Below are 24,036 nucleotides of genomic sequence, written 5' to 3' on the forward strand. Positions count from 1 at the left end.
CTATTTCATTGGCTTTCCACTTTCACTTTGCTCGTCAGGCAAGGGGCAGGGAAAATGATAAAGGACTCAGGTAGATTCTAAAGCTCTTGAGGGTTGGGTTAGTGGGTGAGAAGAGAACTGGGGAATTCGAAAAATTTGTCAAGGCCTGAGCCCTTTGCAAGATGGTAGGTAGGTGAGTTTCTGAGGTCCTCCCTGCTGAGAAGGAAGTAACTGGGGCTCAGGAGCACTTTGTGGGTCAGAGGGTTAAGTATTTCCCACTTTAATTTTATTAGGTTCCAGGAGACATTTCTCCTTACATCTGGCCATATTGTGGCCCCTCTACTGGTAGCTGTTCCTAGGCCTTTTTTTTAAACCTCACTCAAGGACATTTTATCCATTTTTTGTTCAGATAGAGTGGGAGGGAGAGAGAGGAAGAGAGAGAGAAACATCGATGTGAAAGGGACACATCGAGTAGCTGCCACCTGCACGACCCAACCGGGCCAGGGACAAACTGTAACTGAGGTACGCGCCCTTAGCGGGAACCGAACCCTGGACTCTCTGGACCGCAGGCTGACACTCTAACTGCTGAGCCAAACCGGCCAGGGCTCCTAGGCCTCTTGGGACCTCTTCCAGCTCCAGGATTTACCCTCAACTCAGTGTTTCTCCCCAGGGGGTCGGAGGACCTAGCAGGTGCTTATTACTAAAATGAAAATTCCAGGGCCCACTCTCATCTCCAGGATTCAAGTCTCTAGGGCAGGGCTCAGGATTCCACATTTTCCACGCATTCTGTAGGACAGAGGTTCTCAAAGTGTGGTCCCTGGTCCATCAGCAGCGGCAACTGCCCAACTGAGGAACCTCTTACAAATACAAATTCTCAGATTCCTGATTCTAGGCCCCAAAGCCCAGACCTAATAAATCAGAAACTCTGGGGTGGGGCCCAGCAAACTGCCTTTTAACAAGCCCTCCAGGGAATTCTGATGCAGAATGAAGGTTAAGTTTCATTGTCTCAAATGACCCAAGATCTGGCTCCCCCTCCTTAATGAAAGCTCACCAGAACCCAGCTAATACCACCTGTAGAACTGGACAAGGCATAATGGTATGTTATGTTTAAATAGCACTTTTCTGTAAAGTATCTGTATGTTCCTTTAGCTTTTCTATTCCTATAGTGCCCCTGAAAGGTAGGTAGAGAGAACCTGGGATTCCCATGTAAGAGGGACACTGAGGCTTAGAGGGTTTTTGATCCACACAGATAAGTCACACAGCATCTTGGTAAGAAGAGAAACTACAATCTGGGTCTCTGGATACTAGAGGTATTCTGCTAGGCCAGGTTTCCTTGATGAATTCTTTGCCAGCTCAGGGTCCTCACTTTGTGTGCAGTTGGCAGAGGGCTGGCTCTCTGATCTTCATGGAAGTTGGGTATTTAAGTTGCCATAGCCACAGGCTGGGTGGCTCTGTCAGCCTCTGCTAGGTACTTTTAGGGTGAAGTCCGGCCCAAGAGGGTTCTCCAGCATCGCAATATAGGAGGTCGACAAGATGGACATTCCATATGAACACAAGCTCAGGACAGCCTCCACTTCCTTGTACCTTAAACAATTCATTCAGTCAAATGCCTGGATGAATGGAAACCTGACTTGGGATTGCACTTAGTGGCTGAGAAAATGAGAAATCACATATCCATGGTCATTTTGGGATTGTACCAGCCAGAGATATATCTTCTGGGCAACTAAGGCTTGCAAACACTAGAAATGGAGGTGCCTCATTTAGAGGACACCAAAGATGGGATGGCATTGTTGTCAGGAACTAAAAACTTGTCATCCTCTTCCCTGTCCCCAAATCTGTCCAATATTCCCCATCCCGTTTAGTGATACTACCGCCCATTCATTACCCAGGCCAGAAATCTAAAAGTAATCACTGACCCTTTATTAGTCTCTCTCCCCACCCACACCACATCCAATCAGTGACCATATCTTGTCAATTTGACCTCCTGATCATTTCTCAAATTCATTTTCACTACGTACTCCTGTTTATGTTCAGATCAAATCATCCCTGACTTGGTCTATTGCAACAGCCTCAACACTGGTCTCCCTGCCTTTAGTCTTGCCCTATCTCAATCAGCAACCAGACTGTGAGCTATATCCCTTGCTATTCAAATTATGGTCAGAGGACTAACAGCACCTGGGAGCTAGTTAGAAATGCAGACTCTCAGGCCCAACCCCAGACCTCCTCCATCAGAACCTCCCTTTTTAGCAAGATCTCAAGGTGATTTGTACAGTCCAAAATATCTAATGTAGCAAACAGAATTTGTCATGAACTGGCTCTTATTTCCTCTTTTTTCCTTCTCTCCCATATTATAGTTCAATGATACTGATCTATATAAGTCTTGAACATATTGGGCTACTCACTTTATTCTTTCAGCAAATATTTATTGAATTTCTACTTTGTGTCTTGTGTTAAAGCAATGAGCAAAAAAGATACATGTCTTTGCTTTCATGGAGCTTAAATTCTTTTGGGAGAAGACAGTAAATAAATAAGTAAAATATATAATAAATTAGGTGATGTTAAGTGCCACAGAGGAAGAACAAAAGCAGAATAAGGGTCATAGTGCTGCTGAATGTGTGGAGAGGCTGTAATTTTTTTTTTTTTTTTTTTTTTTTTTTTATCCTCACCCGAGGACATTTTTCCATTTTTGGTTCAGATAGAATGGGAGGGAGAGAGAAAGAGAAACATCGACGTGAAAGGGACACATCGAGTGGCTGCCTCCTGCATGACCCAACCAGGGCCGGGGGCAAACTGTAACCACGGTACATGCCCTTAGCGGGAACCGAACCTGGGTCTCTCTGGACCGCAGGCCATTGCTCTAACCGCTGAGCCAAACCAGCCAGGGTGAGAAGGCTGTAATTTTAAATGAGGTGGTTTCAAGGGAAGGGCTCACCAAGAATGTGACATTTGAAGAAAGGCATGCAGGTGAGGGAGTGAGCCAATGAATATCCGGGGGAAGAATGTGTCAGTCAGAGGAAATAACAAATGTAAAGGATTGTTTCTAGAATATCCCAGCAACAGCAAGTAGGTTAGTAGATCTAGAGCTGTGTTAAGGAAGGGGAAAATAGTAGGAGACGAGTTCAGATTGGTGATGTAGGTGAAGGGGCAGATCATACAGAGGGTCCCATAGACCATTGTAAGGACTAGATATTTTGTTCTTAGGAATATGGGTGACCATTGAAAGGTTTTGACCAGAGGACTGACATAATCTGAATTAATTTTCAAGAGATCACTCAGTTGCTGTGCTGAAATTAGACTGTGTGTGGACAAGGATAGAAGTAAGAAAACCTGTAAGTGATATTTGTAATAATCCAGAGAGGAGATGATAGAGGCTGAGGCTAGTATACTGATACTAGAGGCAAAGAAAAGTTATTGGATTCTGGATACATGCTGAAGGTACAGCCAGCAGGATTTGCTGATGGGACAGATGTGGGGTATGAGAAAGGGGAGGGGTCAAGGATGGCTGGAAGATTTTTGAGCCTTAGATAGAGGGCTGTTTGTTGGGAAAACGAAGACGAGGATGAGAGATTTTGTGCTTGTTTATTGTTTTGGGGGTGGGGAGGAGTGCTCTTTCAGCTGTTTATTGTGTAACAGACATTCTCAGAACTTAGTGGATTAAATCAGTGACTTAACTATTTCTCACAACTGTGTGGGTTGACTGGGTTGTTCTTTGTTATGGACTGAATGTTTGTGTCCCCCAAATTTCATATGTTGAAGTCTCTAACCCCAATGTGATATTTATTTGGAGATGGGGCTTTTGGGAGGTAATTAGGGTTAGATGTAATCATGTGGGTGGAGTTTTCATGAATGGCATTAGCACCCTATAAGAAGAGGCCAGAGAGTTCCTAGCCCCTTCTACTATGTGAGGACATAGCAGAAAGATGGCCATCTGTGAACTAGGGAGTAGGCTCTCACCAGACCATGAATCTGCTAGTGCCTTGATCTTGTGAGGAAACACATTTCTATTGTTTAAGCCACCCAGTCCATGGTATTTTGTTATGGTAACCCAAGCTGACTAAGACATTTTTCTACTGATTTTACCTGGGCTTGGCTAGAATGACTGGGATGACTGGGCTTCTCTATCCACATGGCCTTTCATGGTAGGGGAGTCTTAGGGAAGCATTTCAAGAGGGAGTGTACAAGTGCTTATCAAGCCTCTGATTGCATCTTTTTTGATGGTGTGCCATTGAAAAACACAAGTTACATGGCTAAGCCATGAGACCCACAGGACCAAATCTGTGGAAGGGGAATGCATAAGGTTGTGGATATTGTGATAGTGTGATTCACTGGGAGCCACTACTGTAACAATGTACGACAGGAGCCAAGATTAAAGTTGGGTTTAAGAGTGAGATTCATTCTATATATCCAAGTGAAGTATTAAGTAGGCTGTGAGCTACGTGAGCCTGAAGTTCAAGGCAGAGGGCCAGGCTGAGAGATAGTGGTTGGAATCATCAGTACGTACATAGATGGTATTAAAGTCATGAGATTGGTTGAAATCACCTAGTGAATGAAAGTATATAGAGAAGAGAAAAGCTCTGAATTCTGCAGCATGATCCTGTCCATCATTTAGCAGTCAGGGTGATGAGGAAGAATCGTACAAGCAGACTGAGAAGAAGCAGGTTATAAGTCAGGAAGAGAACTGAGAGAGAGAGCAATATTCCTAAAGCCAAGTGAAGAATGTTTCAAAAATGAAAGGGAACATAAGATGAGGACTGAAAATTGACCAGTGGATTTAGCAATGAAAAGGTTATTTGTGACTTTAATGGGGCTATTTTGGTGGAAGCCTGATTAGAGCAATTTAAGAGAGAATTGGAAGATAGGAATTGTAGGCATGGAGTATAGACAAGTGCTATCCAATAAAAATGTGAGCCATTGTGTAATTTTATATGTTCTAGTAGTCACATTAAAAAAAGTAAAAAGAAACAGGTGAAATTAACTTTAATAATGTATCTTATATTTTACTTAACATATTCAAAATATAATTATAATATGATTAATTTAAAATTATTATCAGGATATTTTGAGATCCAGTGTGTAGTATATACTGACAGTTCCTCTTAATTCAAACTAGCCACATGACCAGTAGCTACCATATTGGACAGTACAGTTATAGACAATACTTTCAAGGAGTTTTGCTATTAAAGGGAGCAGAAGAATAAGGTAGCTGCAGTGGAAAGTGAGGTCAAGTGTTTATTTGTTTTAGAATGGGAGCTATTACAGTCTATTTCGTTTACATGCTAATGGGAATAATCTAGTAGAGAAGAAGAAATTGATGTAAGAGAAAGAGGAAAGTTGCTGGAGTGATACTGAGTGGGCAAGAGGGGACATGATCTGGATACAAAAGGGGGGGCTCACCTTGGCTAGGAACCTGGGCAGTTCATCCATTGTAACAGGGATGAAGGCAGAGGACACTGAGCCCCAGTGCAGGCGGGAGGTTAGAAGCAGTGATGAGAGCTTATGGAACATTTTTGTCTGATTCCGTTTTTCTCAGTGAAATAGGAAGTAAAGTCATCATATGAGATTGAGGATGGGATAAACATATTGAACATCTGAGAAGAAAGGGGAAAATATTAAATTGTAGCATGAGAGAGTGAATGGACTGGGGAAGTGTACTATGATTACCTGGCAAGATGAAGGATACACTTGAGGTTTGTGGTCACAAATTTGAAGTGCGAACGGTCATCTGTCATTTTTCTTCAGCCACATTCAATTTTGTAGGTACAAGCAAGGAAGAGGAGAAGATCGGAACTTAACCAGATCTGAATTTTTTTCAGCATGAGTACAATAATGATAGGTGGAATGGAGTCAAAGGTGTATGCCAGAGATAATTAGAATGACGGGGCATGGGATTTAAGGAGGGAAGAGGGAGCCATGAGAGATAGCAAAAAACTGATAGAACCAGTGGATCGAAGATTCTGGTGGGGTCAAAGATGTGTTGGGGTCAAGGTTAGAGGGAGTAAGCTGTAAAGAGGGAAACTTGACTTATGAAAGAGCTGCAGATAATAATACTTATAAAATCTCAGCCATGACCATGAGAATGAGTGGCTAAGGTGTAATAGAGGACAGTACAGTTAGAGGATAAGAAGCCAAGGAACTGAGGGGCCAGGATAATGGAAGGTTCAACCAGTCATATGTTGAAATTATCAAGAAATATATCAGGAATACGTTTTTAGAGAGTAGTACCAAGCCAGCTACTAATATCTTCAAGGAATATTGAAAGCCATGACCCATACGTTTGTAGACAAGTATAAAAGGGAAGGGTATTGGGTGTGGTGGCTGTGAGGTTTTAGGAAGAAAGGAGCACCAGTGTGCAGGAAACAGCAATGCAAAGAAAGAAGTTACCTGCTGTCCTTACATAGATCAAAGGGCCAAAACCAGTGACTACTTTAAAAGGCTAGACATGAAGCAGGCTACTCGTGGGGAGAGGCAGGTGAGGTAAGAGCAAAAGGATGAAGGGGATATTCAAATAAGTTATTGAAATATTGGGAATTTGGCTAAAGATTTCTCTGACTGCATATCCTGTTCCCTTTTCCTGGAATTCCCTTTCTTACCTTGTGCACCTAGAAAACATTTCTTCATCTTTTACCAACCAGTTCCTGCATCACCACTTTCCTGAAATTGCTCTATTAGAGTTTACCAGTGACGAGCATGTTACCAAACCCAGTGGAAGTTATTTGTCTTTCCTTTACTGTACCTCTGTAGAGAAGCATATTCTCGATTTAATTTTATGTAATGGTGGGAATGTTCTGTCTCTGCACTATCCAGTATGGTAGCCACTAGCTACATGTGGTTAGTAAGCACTTGAAATGTAGTGTGACTGAGGAATGAAATTTCTAATTTTAATTCATTTAAATGTAAATTGCCACATGTGACTAGTGACAACCTTTAATCTTGTCTTCAATCCTATCTTCTCATGGATCCTCTTTCTCCTGGCAACTATTTATTGCTGTTTCCCAGGCTCTGTCCTTGGGCCTTTAATCATATACTGTAAACCCTTCCTCATTGATCTTATCCATATTCCAAGCTCTGTTTCCAGGCCACCTCCCTCTTCTGAGCACATAGACTATTGGAAATGTCTGCTTGGATATCCCATACATTCATTGTCAGCATGCTCCAACCTGACTCTCCCTTCAATCAACTCCTCTCAGTTACTGAAATCATAGCCTTGGGAGTCACCCTCAATGTCTCCATGTCAAACAAATTGCCACGTTATCTATATCTCTGCAGCAGAATCTGAACCTGTGTACAGTCTTGTCGCTGTCCAGTCCATCATCCACACTGCTACCACAGCAGGCTAGTTAGCTGAAACATAAATTGACCTTGCACTACCCTGTTTAAAAAGCTCTTAATGGCTTCTCATTGTGTACAGGATAAAGGCCAAGTTCTGCAATATGGCAAACAAGGCTCTTCTTGACCTGACCTCGCTCATCTGTCTCTCCAGCTACATCTCCTGACACATGTTCCCTCCCACTTTATGCTCCAGGAACACAGACCTGCTTGTGATTACATGCAAACAGCATGCTGTTTCATGCCTCCACAACTTTTCTCAGGTTGTACCCACTGCTTCAAATGTCCTTTCCTTCTTTCAGGCTTCAAAACTCACCTCAGCTGTTTTCTTTTCTAGCTACCCTTCCTTGGTGTTCCCATTACTTACTGTGCTTACCTTATTGTACCGTCTCATTGTTTACTTGTAAGCTGCAGGGTCATTCTCAATGGCAGGGGCTGTCTTTGCCTCCTATTGTCACTGCATAGCATGGAGTCTGGTGCCCAGTGTGCACCTAGTTGATGTGGAGTGAATATGTAACATGTAGAAGTGAATGGGTTAAAAGTAGCAGGGAGATTGGAGAAGAGAATGCCACTGTGCCCAGTCTCATGTCCTCGGTGTAAGTCCTTCCTGGGTGGAATTGTAGAATGAGAGAAAGGGCCCCTGGAAGGCTTCTGTGGGGATAGGTCTTTGCTGCTGGTGCTGCAATTGACTTCTTTCCCAGCACTCACATAGCTTCTTTCTGGCAGAAATCGATTTAAGAAAAAGCTATTATCTATGTTTCCCCCTACCTTTGGCACTGAAATGCTTCTATCCTTCTGGAATAGAAGATGCCAGCAGAAAATGTCACTGTTATTTTTTTTTTCCTTAAAGTAGAAAAAAAAAATTATGTGTTTAGTTTTTCTCAAAGTGCTCAAGTTTCTATTTTCCTTTAGAAGAAATCTGGTTTTTCACTGGGATTATCCCAAGGGCCACATCCAGGTATATATAAAAAAAAAGAATGATGTGTTTGCATATAATTTGCATATATCTATGTAAACTGGGTCATCTATTCTCAGGGTGTTTTCTTTATTTTCAAAGAAATTGAATATTTCACCATCTTTGCTGTGAAAAGAACTAACAGCAGTAAAAAGGCAGTGGAGACTATAGTCAAAGTCTCCCTTCCTAGAGAAGATCACCTTTTACAAGATTCGTTGTCTTCTAGTCTTTTATGAGATTTTAGATACCTGTGGTGGGCATGGTAAAAATAGCAGCTACCATCTGTGTGCCAGTGTCTTATTCTACTCAGCAGCCTCAAAAGTAGATGTTACCTCCAGTCTACATATATAGGTAAACAGGCTTAGAGGGGCAGTACAGTTTGCCCAAGCTCACCCCTACAGAGAGTGGCAGAGGCAAGATTCAAACACAAAGCTGTCTGACAACAAGGCCTATGTTTCATTTTATTTTATTTTTTTTAGATTTTTTAATTTAAAATTTTTTATTGTTGAAAGTATTGCAGATGTCTTTCTTTTTCACCCATTGACCACCTCCTTCCCACTCCCACCCCCCTCCTACTTTCCTTAGCCTAATATCCATGTCGATTGGTTGTGCATATATGCACATCAGTTCTTTGGTTTATCTCTTCCCACCCCTCCTACCCCATCCCTCTGAGGTTTGTCAGTCTGTTCCCTACTTCCATGTCTCTGGATATCGTTTGGTTGACAGCTTATTTTGTTCATTATGTTCTATAAATAAAGGAGATTGAAGGCCTGTGTTTTAAACCACCAAGCTGTATTTTCCATCATCAATGTACTGTTTGGTGTTCTTTTACACTTGTCATTACTAGCCAGGTGCTTAGTTTGTCAGCTTTTCATTTGAATGGCAGTGGACTTATACACAATATTGAGGTACCGGAGTTAACTTATTTATCTCCCCATTTGGTCTGTTTCCAGTTCCCCAATATTATAGGCAGTGCAGATGTAAACATCTTTGTGCAAGTAAGGGTGGTTTCTTGGATTTTTAGGTATTCAGTTCTAGTCCTAAAAGTAGGATTGTTGAGCCAAAGGGTTAAGTTTTATGATTCTCCAGAAAGTCTATGCCCTTCATTCACCCATGCAGTGAGAATTTTCTGAGTGCTTACTGTGTACCAGGTGCTGGAGGCACAGAGGTAATTCAGTAATGGCCTTCCCTCAGGGAACTAAGTCTGGTGTGGGATGGATGATGCAACACAGAAGGAATGAGACTAAAGTAGGGGGAGTGTTGGGTAAGAGGCAGTAAGAGCACTGGGAAACATGACCCCTGGCAGTGTCTGAGTATTCCTTTTCCCCATATCACAGAGCAGGGCAGAGAGGAGTACAGTGAGAGGGGGGCTGTCCAGAGGTTGAGGCCTTGTCCCAATTTTGCCTAAGTGTGTGGCTGAGCTGCCTCCTGGATGAGGACACTTTCCCCATCTATCCCTTTCCTGCATCCACCCCCTGGCCCACAGGGCCTGTTCTTACTGCCCAGCTATATATACTACGGGGAGCCAAGCAGAGGGTGGAGGGTAGGGACACCTGGGGAAAATGGCTTGGGGCTTGAGTGGCATGAGCAGCAGACTCAGCACCTGTTGGGCCTCCAGGTCCCCTCTTCTGCTTTATGTCTCTAGCAGCCAGAGTGAAAATATGGTACCCAATTCCTACTCATTTAGCAGATAAGAAAATGCATGAAGCATAAGTGCGTAGCTCAGTATCTTTTCACAAACCAAGCACTGTGCTAGATGCTAGGAACACAGAAATTAGTTCCCCATGGTTCTGGACCCCAAGGCACTCTTGTCTAGATAGTTAGACAAGGAAAGATGAAACAGTACAACTTGGTGTGATGGATATCTGGACAAATGGCAATGGGCGTTGAGCAGTGAGTCCCCTGGAAATGTCTGTGGGCCCAGTGCTCTGCTATTGTGACTTTGGCTGTGATGCTGCCCATCTCCCAGCCTCAGTTTCTCCATCTAGAAAATGGAGAGATAAATTTGATACCCTCAAAGGGCCTTCTGACTCAGATGTGCTGGAAGCCTGCCTCTTGTCAGAGAGCAAGACTGAGCTGCTCCCCAGAAGATCCAGCTTGGCTCTAGTCACCCCATCTTGCTCATCTTCTGCCCTCCACTGCCACCCCCCACCCCCATGGCGTCCCTTGTTTTTCTGCTTCCCACTTTCTTCCTCTCTTGGCCTCTACATACACTCCTGTGACTTCAATTACCATTACATGCTGATGACACCTATATCTGGATGTTCAGCCCCGTCCTCTTCACTGAGTTTGTGATTCATATACAGGCATACCTCGCTTTATTGAGCTTCACAGCAAAAAGATGGCAATTCACCAAAGGCTCAGATGATGGTTAGCATTTTTTATAAATGTTTTTAAATTAAAGTGGGCATATTGTTTTTTTTAAAAGATATAATGCTGCCCTGGCTGGTTTGGCTCAGCGGTTAGAGCATCAGCCTGTGGTCCTGAGAGACCCGGGTTCAGTTCCCGCTAAGGGCCTGTACCACGGTTGCAGTTTGTCCCCGGCTCTGGTTGGGTCGTGCAGGAGGCAGCCACTCGATGTGTCCCTTTCACATTAATGTCTCTCCCTCTCATCCTCTCTATCCCTCCCACTCTGTCTAAACAAAAAAATGTGCTCAGGTGAGAATAAAAAAAAAAAAGATATAATGCTATTTCATTCTTAACAGACTACAGTATAATGTAAACATAACTTTTATATGTACTAGGAACCAAAAAAAAAATTGTGTAACTCACTTTTTTGCAGTAGTCTAGAAACAAACCTGCAATATCTCCGAGGTATGCCTGTAATAATAAAAATAATCAGCATTTGTCAAATCTCAGCTTTGACAATACAGTCATTACTAAAATTATCTCATCTGTCCAACAACCTTGTGAAGTGAGCAGTGGTACCCCACTTTGTAGATGAGTGAAACTGAATTCAAGAGATACTGAGGCTTGCTCAAGGCCTTGGAGTTAATAAGTGACAAGAGCCAGGATTTGAAAACTTGCATCTGCCAGGATCCAGTGCCTACACTGTCACCCATCACACTGCATTTCCCGTTGTGCATCCAGATATCGAGAAGATATTTCCATTAAGATGCTCCACACACACCTCAATTTCAACATGTCTAAAACTGGCTTTCTTGTTTCCCTGCCTTCTCCCCAGTCCGCCTTTTCCTATCTTCTCCATTGCAATAAATGGCACTATGAAACCAGTGATGCCCAAACTATAAGCCTGGGAGTCTTCCTAGATCCTTCCTCACCCTTCCTCCCAATATCTAATCTTCTACCACTTCCTGGTGATTTTCCTCCACGTTTCTCCAGCACTACTGCTGTTACCTTTGAAGGCTATCCATCCTCTTCCCTTTTCAGGTTCCCGCAGCAGTCTCCTTATCAGTCTCCTAGCCTCTGCTTCCTCTGCTCCAGACCATCCCCACACACTAGTGGGCCAGGGTGATCTTTCTGAAGCACACATCTGATCACATCACTTTGCAGATTCAAACTTTCTACTGTTTTCTGTGGCTCTGCAGCAGAGCTCTAAGTTTGCCACCCATGGACTGAAATCTGTCTAAGAAGATATCTTTTGTTTGGTCCATTGAGCTTGCTTAAAACATTCTGAATTATTTGCCAACATTTAGAAATCAGGAAATTCTACCTGAAAGTTCATATTTCTGCCTTCTCTTGCAAAAGTGAAAAAAAAAACAAAAACAAAAAAAACCTGGCAACTCTGGGCCCACATCCCTGCAGGACAATGATTGACTGGAGCTGAGTGGTGGTTGCCCTCTTTAAAAAGGGCTTTTCAGTTGGCCAGTCTCTAGCATCCCTAATGTATCTTTGTCCCTGGTCACTCACTTGCTTCGGATTCCTTACATGAGACTTGAGACATTTGAGCTCATGATCCTGCAGCACAGTATGGAGCCCAAAGCCCTCAGCCTGTCTCCTAAAGTCCTATGTGGCCCAGCTTGGAGCAAGCCAGCTATGCCAATCTCTTAAATCTTACTTCTGCTCATTACCCCAGCACACTCTCCTTTGTGACCCCAGCTCTTACCCATGGTTCTCTGAATTGTCTGGCTCCCCACTCACATCTGCCTTCATGTAGGCTGCTGCGCTGGCATACTCAGGCCCCTCCTTAAGTGCTATTTGTCCTTCAGAACTCTGTGCCCATGGAACCAAGAAGTAGTCCTTGTTTTCACACCTTCCCTGCAAAGTTGAGTTCTGTCCTTCCATAATGCTATGTGGCACAGACCTTGGTCACCGCACCCATCATACAAGTTTATAATTCTTGACTGGCTTGTCTTTCTTCCCTGACAGACTGTGAGTCTGAGATTTCAGGGAGCCTTTCTTCTTTATCTTCCTATACCCAAAGCTTGGCACAGGGCTTGGAATAAAATAGGTGCTAATAACTGATGAATGAATGGATGAATCAATGAAAGACTTACTTGGGAAAATACTACTGCAGGATGTAATGTTGCTACCTACTTGCTAGGGGTAGAGGGTTCCAGGTTCCTTTCGTTCTGGACCACTCCCCTCCAAATCTCCATTCAGAGTGACACTCAGAACATTCTATAAACCATACCCCTGCCCTGTAAGCTCTGAAATACATCTAAGCCTACTGGGATGGTAGTTCTTACTGATGATAGAGAGAACATATATCATTCTTGCTGTACCATGGGAAGGGGTTATCTAGCAGTTGAAACATTGTACAAGCATTGGATGTGGCACATTCTTCAGTTATTTCAATAATAATAATGATGTGGTGATTATAACATCTAACATGCATTGCACACCTACATTGTAACAGATCTTGCTCTAAGAGCTGTCAAAATATTATGCCCTTTACTCCTCACAACAACTTTAAGAAGTAGGTGGCATGATATGATATAATATAATATCATCCCCATTTTAGATAAAATTTAACTGACATTTGAAGAGTTTGAACAACTTTTTCAAGGTCACACAGCCAGTAAGTGATAGAATCCAGATTTAAAACCATATCTGTCTGACATCAAAGTGAACATTCTTAACCACCATGCCATACCCAATAAATGACATTTCTCTTCTGAAACATGAAGGAGTGATTAAAATAAATGTGATTCTACTTCTAGGAATATATCCTAAGAAACCTGAAACACCAATCAGAAAGAATATATGCACCCCTATGTTCATAGCAGCACTATTTAGAATAGCTAAGATCTTGAAACTGCCTAAGTGCCCATCAGTAGATGAGTAGATAAAAAAAAGCTGTGGTACGTTTACACAATGGAATACTATGCAGCTGTAAGAAAAAAAGATATCTTACCCTTTGAGACAATGTGGAGAGAACTGGAGAGTATTATGCTGAGCGAAAGAAGCCATTCAGAGAAAGACAAATACCATATGATCTCACTTATTTGTGGAATATAATGAACAAAATAAATTGTCGATCAAAATAGATCCAGAGACATGGAAGTAGGGAACAGACTAACAAATCTCAGAGGGAAGGGGCATGGGAGGATTGGGAACAATAAACCAAAGAACTTAGATGCATATATACATAACCAATGGATGTAGACAACAGTTTGGGGAAAGCAGGAAGGGGTGGGAGTGGGGAGGAGGAGGTCAATGGGGAAAAAGGGGGGGACATCTGTAATACTTTCAAAAATAAAGATAAAACATGTGGAAATAAAGGATATGCAATTATATATACAGTAAAATACCAATTAGTAATTGCAAAAGAAAGAAAAGGAGCTCCTAAGGCATAGAGAAAAGAACCAAGGAGACACACCCCTGGCCTAGCAGTAGTTGCATTTGGATAATAAGAGTGCTGGGGATGTTTTTCCTCTTTTCATCCATCTTGTTTCTACCTTTTAACATTTTCTAAATATTCTTTAATGAGCATGTATTGCTTTTTTAAATTAAGTTTTAATGATGTCTTAACTCAGTATGTTCAAAATATCATTTCAACATGTAATCAATATAAAAATTAAGATATTTTACATTCTTTTTCATATGCAAAATTTGTGTATTTTACAATTATAGCATATTTCAATTCTAGTCACATTTTATTTTATTACTTTTACAATATATATATAACTCCTCTTTTTGTAATGGCTCTAGCATTACATGACAGCGCAGAGGTTGGGAAGGGGCTGATTGGAGTACCCAGATAGTGAGGCTGTCTCTTAGGTAGCTGTCATTAAGGAGTGAAAGGGGATAATCATCAGGCAGCAACTGTGGCCTCAGCACCTGCACCTCGTGGGGCAAAGGAGGAAAAATGGGTCACCAACCCTGCTATCTCACCATCTCCCCTTTTCCTCCAGGTGCTTACACCCCAGAGCCCCTCAGCAGTTTCTGGTGGGCCCTTCTTTCAACTGGCCTCATGTTCTTTTATCACTTCAGCATCTTACAGATCCTGGGCCTGGTAAGTTTGGTTCTATCCCCTTACATCCCCTTTGTTTGGAGTTCTCCATAAATCTTGATAATCCTGGTTGGCGCTGGTGTATCGTTTTGTTTTGAAAATACAAGGTACCAAAGGCCAGGACTTCAGATTGTTGTGTCTGGGTTGCTGATTTATTATCTATAACCTTGGCTTCTCTAAAGAGTTTTCTGAATACTTCAGTAATGGCTGTTTCTTTCATCCATGGGGAGGCAAGGCTGCCGCCTTTCACTCATGGCCACTTGGGTCACAAACACTGAGCTGCAACTGGGAAGTGGTTTGCTGTAGGATCCCATGGGGAGGCAGGACCCTAACCCTCACTCTGGGCCTGGGTAGGCTTTTGGGCCTATTCCCAGAGCTATGTGGCCAGTGGAAATGTGGTGTTAGGGTACCCCTGTGGCATTTTGGGATGTTCAGACCTGCCCAGAAGATGGATGATGGCTAGACTCAGTAGTTGAGTTTTCCAGAGCCCAAGATTGCTGAGTGCATGGGTGTCTGTTGGTGGCAAAATGAATAAGAAGAGCTCAGGGCTTGGGCTGGAGGTCAGGAGACCCAAGTCCCTAGCTCTGCCACTGCTCTGGGTGAGTCACCTCATCCTCAAGGGGAGAGAGCTGTCCACCCCCCTGTGACAGGTTGGCACAAAACCCCCAACCTCTACAACAGGAGGTGAGGACTTGTTTTTGATATGAATGGGCTTGAAGGGCTTTGGAAGGAAAGTGCTGTGGCCATTCTTGGGGCAGGAGTGACATGCCTGGTATTGTGTGCGAGTGGCAGTAATGTAGCATTACCGGTGTGGAGCATTATGGGACCTGGTAGGATGAGGGTGTGTGACTGATGTCACCAGTGCCTTTGTAGAAGTAGTTACCTTCTCTTCCCCCACCCTGGCATATTGTTCTACTCTGGTTTACTTTGGGGTGTGGTTTGAGCTCCTTTCCAAAGCTGTGCATGCTTCCTGCACAATAGCAATGAAGCAGTATGACCTTCACACCCTTATTCATACTGCACTGCACTGGATCTCCTTGATTCCAGAGGAGTCAGTGTCCTCATGTCACCATACTCAGTCCCACTTCCAGGCCTGTCTCAGGCCATGCCTCCTACAAGGAAGGCTCTGCTTACTCCATTCCTTGTCATGATCCCCATCCATCCTTCATGAGTCCATTCAGGTGCCACTTCCTTCATGAAATCTTTCCTGAAGACTTGGCCCCCATTCTGTACACTCTGCAGATCTCCTGGTGGGGAAAACCAATGAGCTCCACCTGGTCTGAGGTCAGATGTGGTGCACTGATAACCACAACTTGATTGGTTGCCAGTTATGTGGAGGCAGGGACCATGCTGTTGACTGTTCTTTTCTCCCATAACACCTCTTCAGGATCTAGTAGATGCTTAGGAACAGCAATGGGCCCTATGCTCAACCCAGAAGGCAAGATGGAGCAAAATCAAACAGCTCTTCCAGTGGACGGCCTTCCCCATCACCTCCGGGGGACTCTAGCCTTGACCCCCTCATAAAACCTAGGGGAGAGAAATTCTATTATGAACAGGTGGGGATTTATCAATCCCTACTTGTCTAGTCCCTCTTTACGTAGACATGGCTGAACTGGCAGCAGCCAGAGAAAGCCTAAGGATGGTGAACGCTCACTCTACCTCCCTTGTCCCTGCAGGTCACCGAAGTGAATTTGAACAACATGCTGTGTCCGGCCATCTCAGACCCATTCTACGGCCCCTGGTATCGCATCTGGGCCTCGGGACACCAGACTCTCATGACCATGACCCACGGGAAGCTGGTCATCCTGTTCTCATACATGGTTGGGCCCTTGTATAAATATCTGCTGGATTTGCTCCGGCTTCCAGCCAAGAAAATAGACTGAAGGTGCTTTTTTTTTTTTTTCTCACTGAGGAAACAAGTCCTGACTTGACTTGGAGAACACCCAGTTCTTAATGAAATCATGGGAGAGAGCAGTAGGATATTTGGTATATTTCTTTTTTCCTCCTCTCTGTCCCTTTCTTCCACCACTCTTCCTTCCCCAACTCTTCCTCCCAGGATGTCACCTGGAACCTGGGGTGTAGTGCTGACAGGTCGATTTGTCCTCCTCCCCTTTGCTCTTTCTCCCTGCTCCCAGTGGCCTTACATGGGGGAGACAGTAGTTAGTAGCTTTCACTCTGCTTGTTGGTGCTTTAACAACAACTGGCTGAGAAGAACGGTAACAACAAGCAGCAGTTCTTTTGGCATCGCAGTGATGAGAATGATTGTTTCATTTCCCCACTGCCAGGGACCAACAGGTTTTTGCTGGGGTCCCCTTTTGTCTCCAGCACAGCCCTCACCATAAGGGGACTGGAGCCTTGTTTCTATACCAGCAGAAAGCCAAGAGCCAAGGGATTTCCCAGCTCATGGCCAAAATAGAACTGGCCAGATTCTTCCCATTGGTATTCTATGACTCAGAACAAACAGCCAACCAGACATATTCTCCAGGAGGCTGCCTGCAGTGGGAGGTAGGGCACTACCCGGCCCAAGGGCTTAATTCCATTGAGGAGGATAGAGAGCTACTGCAATGGCAAATCCAAAGTGAACAAGGTTAAAATGTCCACAGCTAATACTGGGCAGGACCCTGGGTACATTCTGCCTGTGAGAGTTGAGAACTGACCCATATTCCAATCAGAAATGAGCATAGAAATTAGCCAATAGAAGTGGTAACTTCAGAAAATAGTGATTTGAATCATATGTTCCATTTTAGTTTAATGTTGATAATAGATGCCACTTTAATCTTGAGTGTCCTTTAAATGTTCTGTCTCTTTTAAAAGGCAGCTTCAGGGAAGGATGAGCTAGAGTTGGGTTTTTTGTTGTTGTTATTGTTTTCTAAATATATATATATATATATATATATATATATATATATATATATATTTTTTTTTTTTTGACTTATTTGCTTCCTCACTTGTTTTTGGATGTTTGAGCTTGGAGAATCCTTGCATCAGGGCCTGTCTCTGGAGGGGCTCTTGTTGATACATTTTGTGGTTTTATAGAATATATCATCATCCAGGTTTGGGGAAGATCCTGCTGGTGCTGTATTCATAGGACCAGATGTCATCACTATAGCCAGAGTCAGAGCTGAATTGTTTAGCATGGGAAGCATCACATGCTCCCCACCCTACCCACTCCAAAGCTCATGTCTAGGTAGAAAGGGAGCTATGAAAGAATCAGGTCTCCATGGGTGGAGATTTAAGTGCTTCAAATGGAAGTCCTTTTGTTGAAAGACTTGAGCTCAGTTATGCATGGATCTCAAGAAGGGAGGCACTGGCTGGGCTTTTGCTGATTCTTTGTTAGGTTATACTAAGAACAGATTTGCTTAAGAACAGAAAAGAGCACTAGCTAGTGTGGCTCAGTTGGTTGAGAGTCATCCCATGCACTGAGGGCTCACCGGTTTTATTCCTGGTTATGGCATATGCCCAGGTTTTGGGCTTGATGCCCAGCAGGGGGCATGCTTGGGGCAGCCAATGTATACTTTTTGCTCACATCAACATTTCTCTCTCTCCTTCTCTCTCTAATAAATCAATAAAAAAATTAAAAAAAAGAATAGAAAAGATGGTTCAGTGACTTCCTCTGGTGGGCCTGCCCTTCCATCTCCTCCTCTAGGCAACCCAGTTGCCCTGGGTCAGTTCCAATATTTCAGGTGTTACTGTATTGGATATAGATTGAGCTTAAGTGACTCACTGGTCATGGTTTTAGCAAATGGACCTACAGGAGGCAGGAGAATGTAGGAGAGTCTCTCTGAGCAAGGTGAGGCCCAGGGAAGCAACCATGGAACCACCCTTTTGCAGAGGCCTGCTGGCACTTAGGCAATCAATCCCCAGGATGTGGGGGAACATGAGGGAGAACACTGGGTACTCTTAGTCCCCATGAGCTTCTCATGATATGTAACCTTCATTGTCTATTGTCTTTGAGGGCTTGGACACGTTTTTCTTAGTGCCTCTCACCCTAGGGTTACCTTCCAGAAGAGGTACCTTTTGATTGGCTGGATTTGCCTTGCCCACCATCAAACTGCTGTGTGTAGGATGGGCTGATGAGGAAATGTGCAAGGCTTCAGTGCCCCTTGGCTTCTTTACAAAGGAAAAGTTGGAAGGAAGCCATGGGTAAAGCCTTTGGGGGCCTGCCCTGTCCTGTGCCAGTACATGGAGTCTTTGTAGGCAGATGCTGTGCCCCAGCTGGCCACAGTGGCATAAGTGACTCTGAATGAGCTCTCTTTCTCTCTGTCTGAATGGCACGGCACAGGTTGCCAGTCAGTCTGAGCTGTTCCTGCGTTGCCATGCCTGTGAAGGCTTGCTTTTGCTCTGGCTGTAGCTCAGTGTCCCAATCTGGCTGCCATTTTCTGCTGCTTGGAAGGAAAGAAGAAAGTGAAAGTCATATGCCTGCCCTGGCCAGGCCAGAAACAGATTCATCTGTCCGGGAAAGGAGGAAATGAAGAAGAGATACATGGCTTCTGAGGGCCAGATTGGCTCAAGAAACATGTAGGTAGAAGGAACAGAGAGTGAGCCTAGTTCGGAGGCTTCACAGGGAGTCAGGGGCTCTGTTTGAGGTGCCAGGGAGCAGTGTATATCTGAATTGGTCTGTACCTAACTCTTACCTTGTGCCAAGCCCGTGCAGAAAGGTAACCTGGCCAGAACCATGGCAACCTGCCTTGGAGGGTGGCACTCTTACCACTGGTCCCAGGAATCCCAGCTCCTCCCCAGGGCTTTCCTTTCAGTGCCAAGGAGGTTCCCCAACCATCCTGGCCAAGTTTCCATATGTCATTAGCCAGCATGTGGGAATTCGATGTTTGTTTGAGAGAGTGTTTGTAGAAGTGGACAGTTTCTTTTTAAAAAGCCCTTAGAAGAGAAATGAGCGTTCCCTCAAGCCCCTGAGTAGCCTTGGCCAAGAATCTGGGCCAATGAGAACAGTCTGGTCAGCTGCCCAACTTGTGGCATCAGCTCAGAATAGCAGAAATATGGTCATGCCTGCTTGCAGTCTCAGTATTTGGTTTTGCACACCAAAGATGATCTGGCCCATCTTATTCCCAGGGATGCATACCTCTGTGAGCTTGTGAGAAAAGCACAGACTTCTTCCCCACAAGGCAATACTCCCTCTTTCTCCTTGAACTTCTCAGCATTCACAGAAGCTGCTTGCAGGGTGGTTGGGATAAGTAGGGTAGTCAGCGCACTTTACCGTCCAGTACCACAAATCTTGGTATCAGATCATCTGTCTTGCTGGAGCCTTGGCTAGAGCTTTGCTGTTTGTGCTCATTGATTATTCAGTGTTTTGGGGAGTGGGCACAGCTTCCCCAAAATAACAAATTGTCAGCAGGTCTCCTGGCACTGGTGTTGGGGCAGGGTGGTGTCCTCTGAGTAAGCTGGGTGGCTAAGTGGGTGGCACAAGGCCCTTCCCACTGCTCCCTTGGCCAAAAAGACTTCCCTGTATCTGTAGATGTTGATCATGTGCTCTTTGAAAGACTGAAGGGGAGGTATGGGAGGAGAAAAGAAGGGCTATGCATGACACTGCAAGATAAGATGCAAGTGTGGTGCTGGTTCTGGTAAATTTGGGGCAGGCATAAGAGAGGGGGTCCCTCAGGCCCTTGCATGCTCCTTGACAAGGCTGAGAAGGGTTCTTCCTGCTGCATGCCCTGCCCTGCCCTGCCCTGCCCTCTGGGGGGGGTAGAGTCCTGATTGGTAGTGAGCCTTCCTCTTCTGTATATAGACTGAGCCAGTTTGTGCTCAGGAAAACCTAGTCATAGTTATTGCTCTTGTCTGTGACATTTTTGTACATTGGTTTGCTACTGAGTGGCACGAAACAAAACAAGTCATTTTAAGTAAAGCTCTTGTTTTGGAAACTGGCTTTCTTTTGGTATCAGTTTTGTATGATATTTTAAAGAATTCTTCATTTTATGTTAGTGTTATTGTGGTGGAGAGAATGAGATAGTCTGATCTGTAATTATTTCTGCCAGGAATTTGGCAAATGCCTTTGTCCCTCTTACCACTCCCCTCCCCACATCCTTCCTCATTCCCAAGACAGATTGCAACGTACTATGGCTCCCTTTAGGACCAGTCTTTATAATCTCCCCTAAACAGCGGCAGGGTGAGTATTTTTGCCAAGCTGGTTCTTGGGCGCTCTGTGCCCCCACCAGTTTCCTCACCTCTTGGGGCATTTTGTAATGTTTTCCCTGTTTTCTATAACCTTTTGATTGTACCAAAATGGTTTCTGCAGTCACCTTTGGAAATAAATGGTCATTAATTTGTGTACTTAGCATTGTATGAATATTTTAGTCTTAGGGGTTTTGTTGTTGAAGATCCCAAAAGTAACCCTCATCATGGGACTTACTGTTAGAATGTTTTCTTCATTTACTGTTATTAAAATATTTATGAGAACCTAGGAGTCTTGGCCTTGCTTCCCAGAACACTCTTCGAAGACCCTCTGCTTTGAAAAGTATACAGAAGGGGCTGTTGGTTCCCCACACTATGGAGGAGACTCCCAAAGGGCAGCTGGCACTCTCAGCACAGCTTTGCCCTGGGATCCATGTGGCAGGACTTGTGGCCTTAAATTCCCATGTGCTGCCTGCTTCCAGCAGGGTTTCCAGGGACCCAGGGAGTCCTTTACTCTTATTAAGGCTTATCTGCTGGGACATCTGCTGTGTTCACTGTGCCCATGGTGCATGGGGCCAGTCTGTATGACTGAGTCAGAGAAGGCAACTTTGAAACCAACATGTTCAAGCTCACTCATCCCAATTTCCCTGAGGGCTGGCTCTGTGCTAGCACTATTCGACACAGGCCTGTGCCCAGCACAGATCAGAATGTGCTATGCTATTGGGAGAACTGAACAAGATAACCCTGCATTTTGGGAACACACCTGCCTGTCCAGGGCTAGCCACCGAACAGCCCATGGTGGGTGTCATTAGCCCAGCTTACCTTTATACCAGACGGAGGCCCTCCTTGATGTTTTATTGGTGCTGCTACTTCTAGAAGGGACACAGCTAGGCAAAGTGGCCCCCAGTGCTGGTGGATCTCCTCATTGACCAGTGGTTGCGCACCTAGGCTGTCAATGAGGCAGGGCCCTGTGATCCTGGGGCACAAAACCACCAGGCAGGGCAAGTCATTTATTCTCTTGCCACCCTAGTTTCTCCATCTACAAAGCAGTAACTACAGCCATGTGCGAGGTACAATGCTAAATCCCTCCACACATAGTACCTCCTGTGATCCCCACAAAAACACAGTGAGTCGACTGGTAATGCTGTGCCCACCTGACAGGCAAAGCTAATAATGGAGAAGCTGGGTTGCGAAGCCAGTTTGTTAGACTCCAAAACCCTTGTGCCTTACACTCACTCCCAGACTCCATGGCCTGTTTAGGCAGCTGGGGTTACTGGGCAGACCTTACACATAGGCCTCAGCCCTGAAAGAGACAGGAGGAAATCCAGGAGGAGAGCTGGGAAATTATGTAGAAGGCAAGAGAGAGGAAGGGGAGACCCATGACTGTATGACACAGAGGAGTCAAGCCCATGTTTTTTTCTGCTGTCAGCAAGCCTGACCCTGGTGAGCCTTGGAGCAGAGTTGAAAAGGCATAGGAGTGTGCGGGGAGAGGGTACAAGGGTCCAGGCTAGAGCTGGCCCAGGAGGAAAGAAGGAAAGAGGCTGTTGGATGGCTGGGAAGCAAGTTGGGCCCATGACCTTTCTGTGTCTCCCTTTTCAGGAAGAGCTAAGTACCAGTGACTAAGGCCATGCCCCTCCCTCTTCCCTGGGCTAGTGTTTTTGTCTTTGTCTTTGCTCCAGTCTTTTCCCCTACTGCAGGGTCTTCCAAATGCATTTCTGACTGCCTCATTTCCTTGGCCCTATAAACACCTAGGCTTCATCTTCTTATCTCCAGCCCCCACCCCCGAACCATACTCTGGGAGAGTCCCTTTGCTCAAGGCATACATACTTTATTCATTCCTGCCATGCCATTTCCAGCTCCTTTGCCTTTCTCTCTGTGCTCTTTTCTCACCTCCCCACTCCCCCTTCTTATCCAAAGGTCTCAGCTCGAGGGCCAGTTCCTGTGCAGTCTTCCTTGAGCCCCAGTTCACTATAGATTCCTCTCCATTTGGCTCCCGCAGCACCTAGTGCTCACTCCTGGGCTGCCATTTGCTCCCTATTGTTGAATTCCTTATGGCTTTCTCTCACTCTGTGGACATTGAGCTCCTTGAGGGGGCAGGGTGGGGTCTGACTTATTCTCCAACCTCTGGCACAGGACCTGCTCCAAAGAAGGTGATGGGCAAACAATGATCTTGTGGAGTGCTGTGAAATCGTGGGAGGCACCATTGTTACCTGAGAGGGAGTCCTTAGCCATATAGCTATCGCCTATCTTATGAGTTCTGCACAGGCTGTGTGCCTTTGTTTGCCCAGGTATCTCAAGCTCTAGCATCTGGATCTCCTTGCTGAGGGCCCATCCTGCTTCTCTGCAAGACTCTCTGTGGTTGGGATCCTAAATGAGGTGGTGGTGTTGGGAAGAAAGGGAACTGAGACAGTATCTATTCCCCCTGACTCTTCCCCCGACTTCTGGGTAGAAGGTGAGGAAGTCATCATCCATCTGCTTTTCCTTACCATTGGCTTATTCCCACTAGGTTCATCCCCACCAGAGTCACCCCTCCATTTCTTGGGGCACATAGAGTTGGTGTTTACATGGCAAAAGCACCACGAGCCCATAGAATGCATAGAATACCTTGGAGGGGTAGGGAGCAGATTGGGATGGTTACTATCTGATTCCCCAGTGAATTTTTGCCAAAGCCAGTGGAGGAACAGAGATACACAGATGTCAGTTTGACAAATGCTATGGCTTTGTCAGAAGACATGTGATTTGCTTACCTTGGCAACAGGCAAACCTGGCCTAATCCAAAGTCAAGGACTCTCTGTTACTACCTGTACCCTGCCCTCTACCAGTCAGCCTTTGCCCAGCATCTAGATTGCACATGTCTGTGATGTTTCGTAAATATCTCCCAGGGAGGCAGTAAAGAAGGTTGCTCCTGTTGCTAGTGGAAGGACAAAGGGCTTTGTCCTTCACAGCTGACTTCCTGACTTCTGTGCAGCTTCTCTTACATCCCAGCCAGCTGGTAGCCTCAGCATCTGACAAAGAGGCAGGTCTTAGCAAGGAGAGTGATATTTCCTTGATGTGTCTCTGATAGGTGACACAGCCCACAGCAGAGCCCCATAGGTGTTCTCCTTTTCAAGGACCCATCCCCAGCTGTACCTCTGCTCCAATGACCAGTTATCCTTGGTCTTTTCTGCCTCTCTTCTATTCAAGGGGCCTATAAAGATGCTGCCTGCTTTTGCTATCCCTTCAGCTGCACCTTCCTCTC

At 44.8% G+C, this 24,036-nt stretch overlaps 1 protein-coding gene across 4 annotated transcripts in view; it reads left to right on the forward strand.

Annotated features, from left to right (window-relative positions):
• The window catches only part of TMEM164 (transmembrane protein 164), a 241,658-nt gene that overhangs the window by 205,051 nt on the left and 12,571 nt on the right, over positions 1–24,036 (forward strand). For 3 of the 4 annotated variants that reach the window (XM_036271273.1, XM_036271274.1, XM_036271275.1), the window contains 2 exons: positions 14,578–14,678; positions 16,352–17,540. In XM_036271273.1, coding sequence (XP_036127166.1) covers positions 14,578–14,678; positions 16,352–16,558 — 308 coding nt within the window. In that variant the 3' untranslated portion in view covers positions 16,559–17,540. Of the gene's footprint in view, positions 1–14,577; positions 14,679–16,351; positions 17,541–24,036 lie in introns of those variants that run through there. The other variant, XM_036271272.1, reaches the window with a different exon arrangement.

Source organism: Molossus molossus, unplaced genomic scaffold (genome assembly GCF_014108415.1).
Source record: "Molossus molossus isolate mMolMol1 unplaced genomic scaffold, mMolMol1.p scaffold_m16_p_2, whole genome shotgun sequence".
Taxonomy (NCBI): Eukaryota; Metazoa; Chordata; class Mammalia; order Chiroptera; family Molossidae; genus Molossus; species Molossus molossus.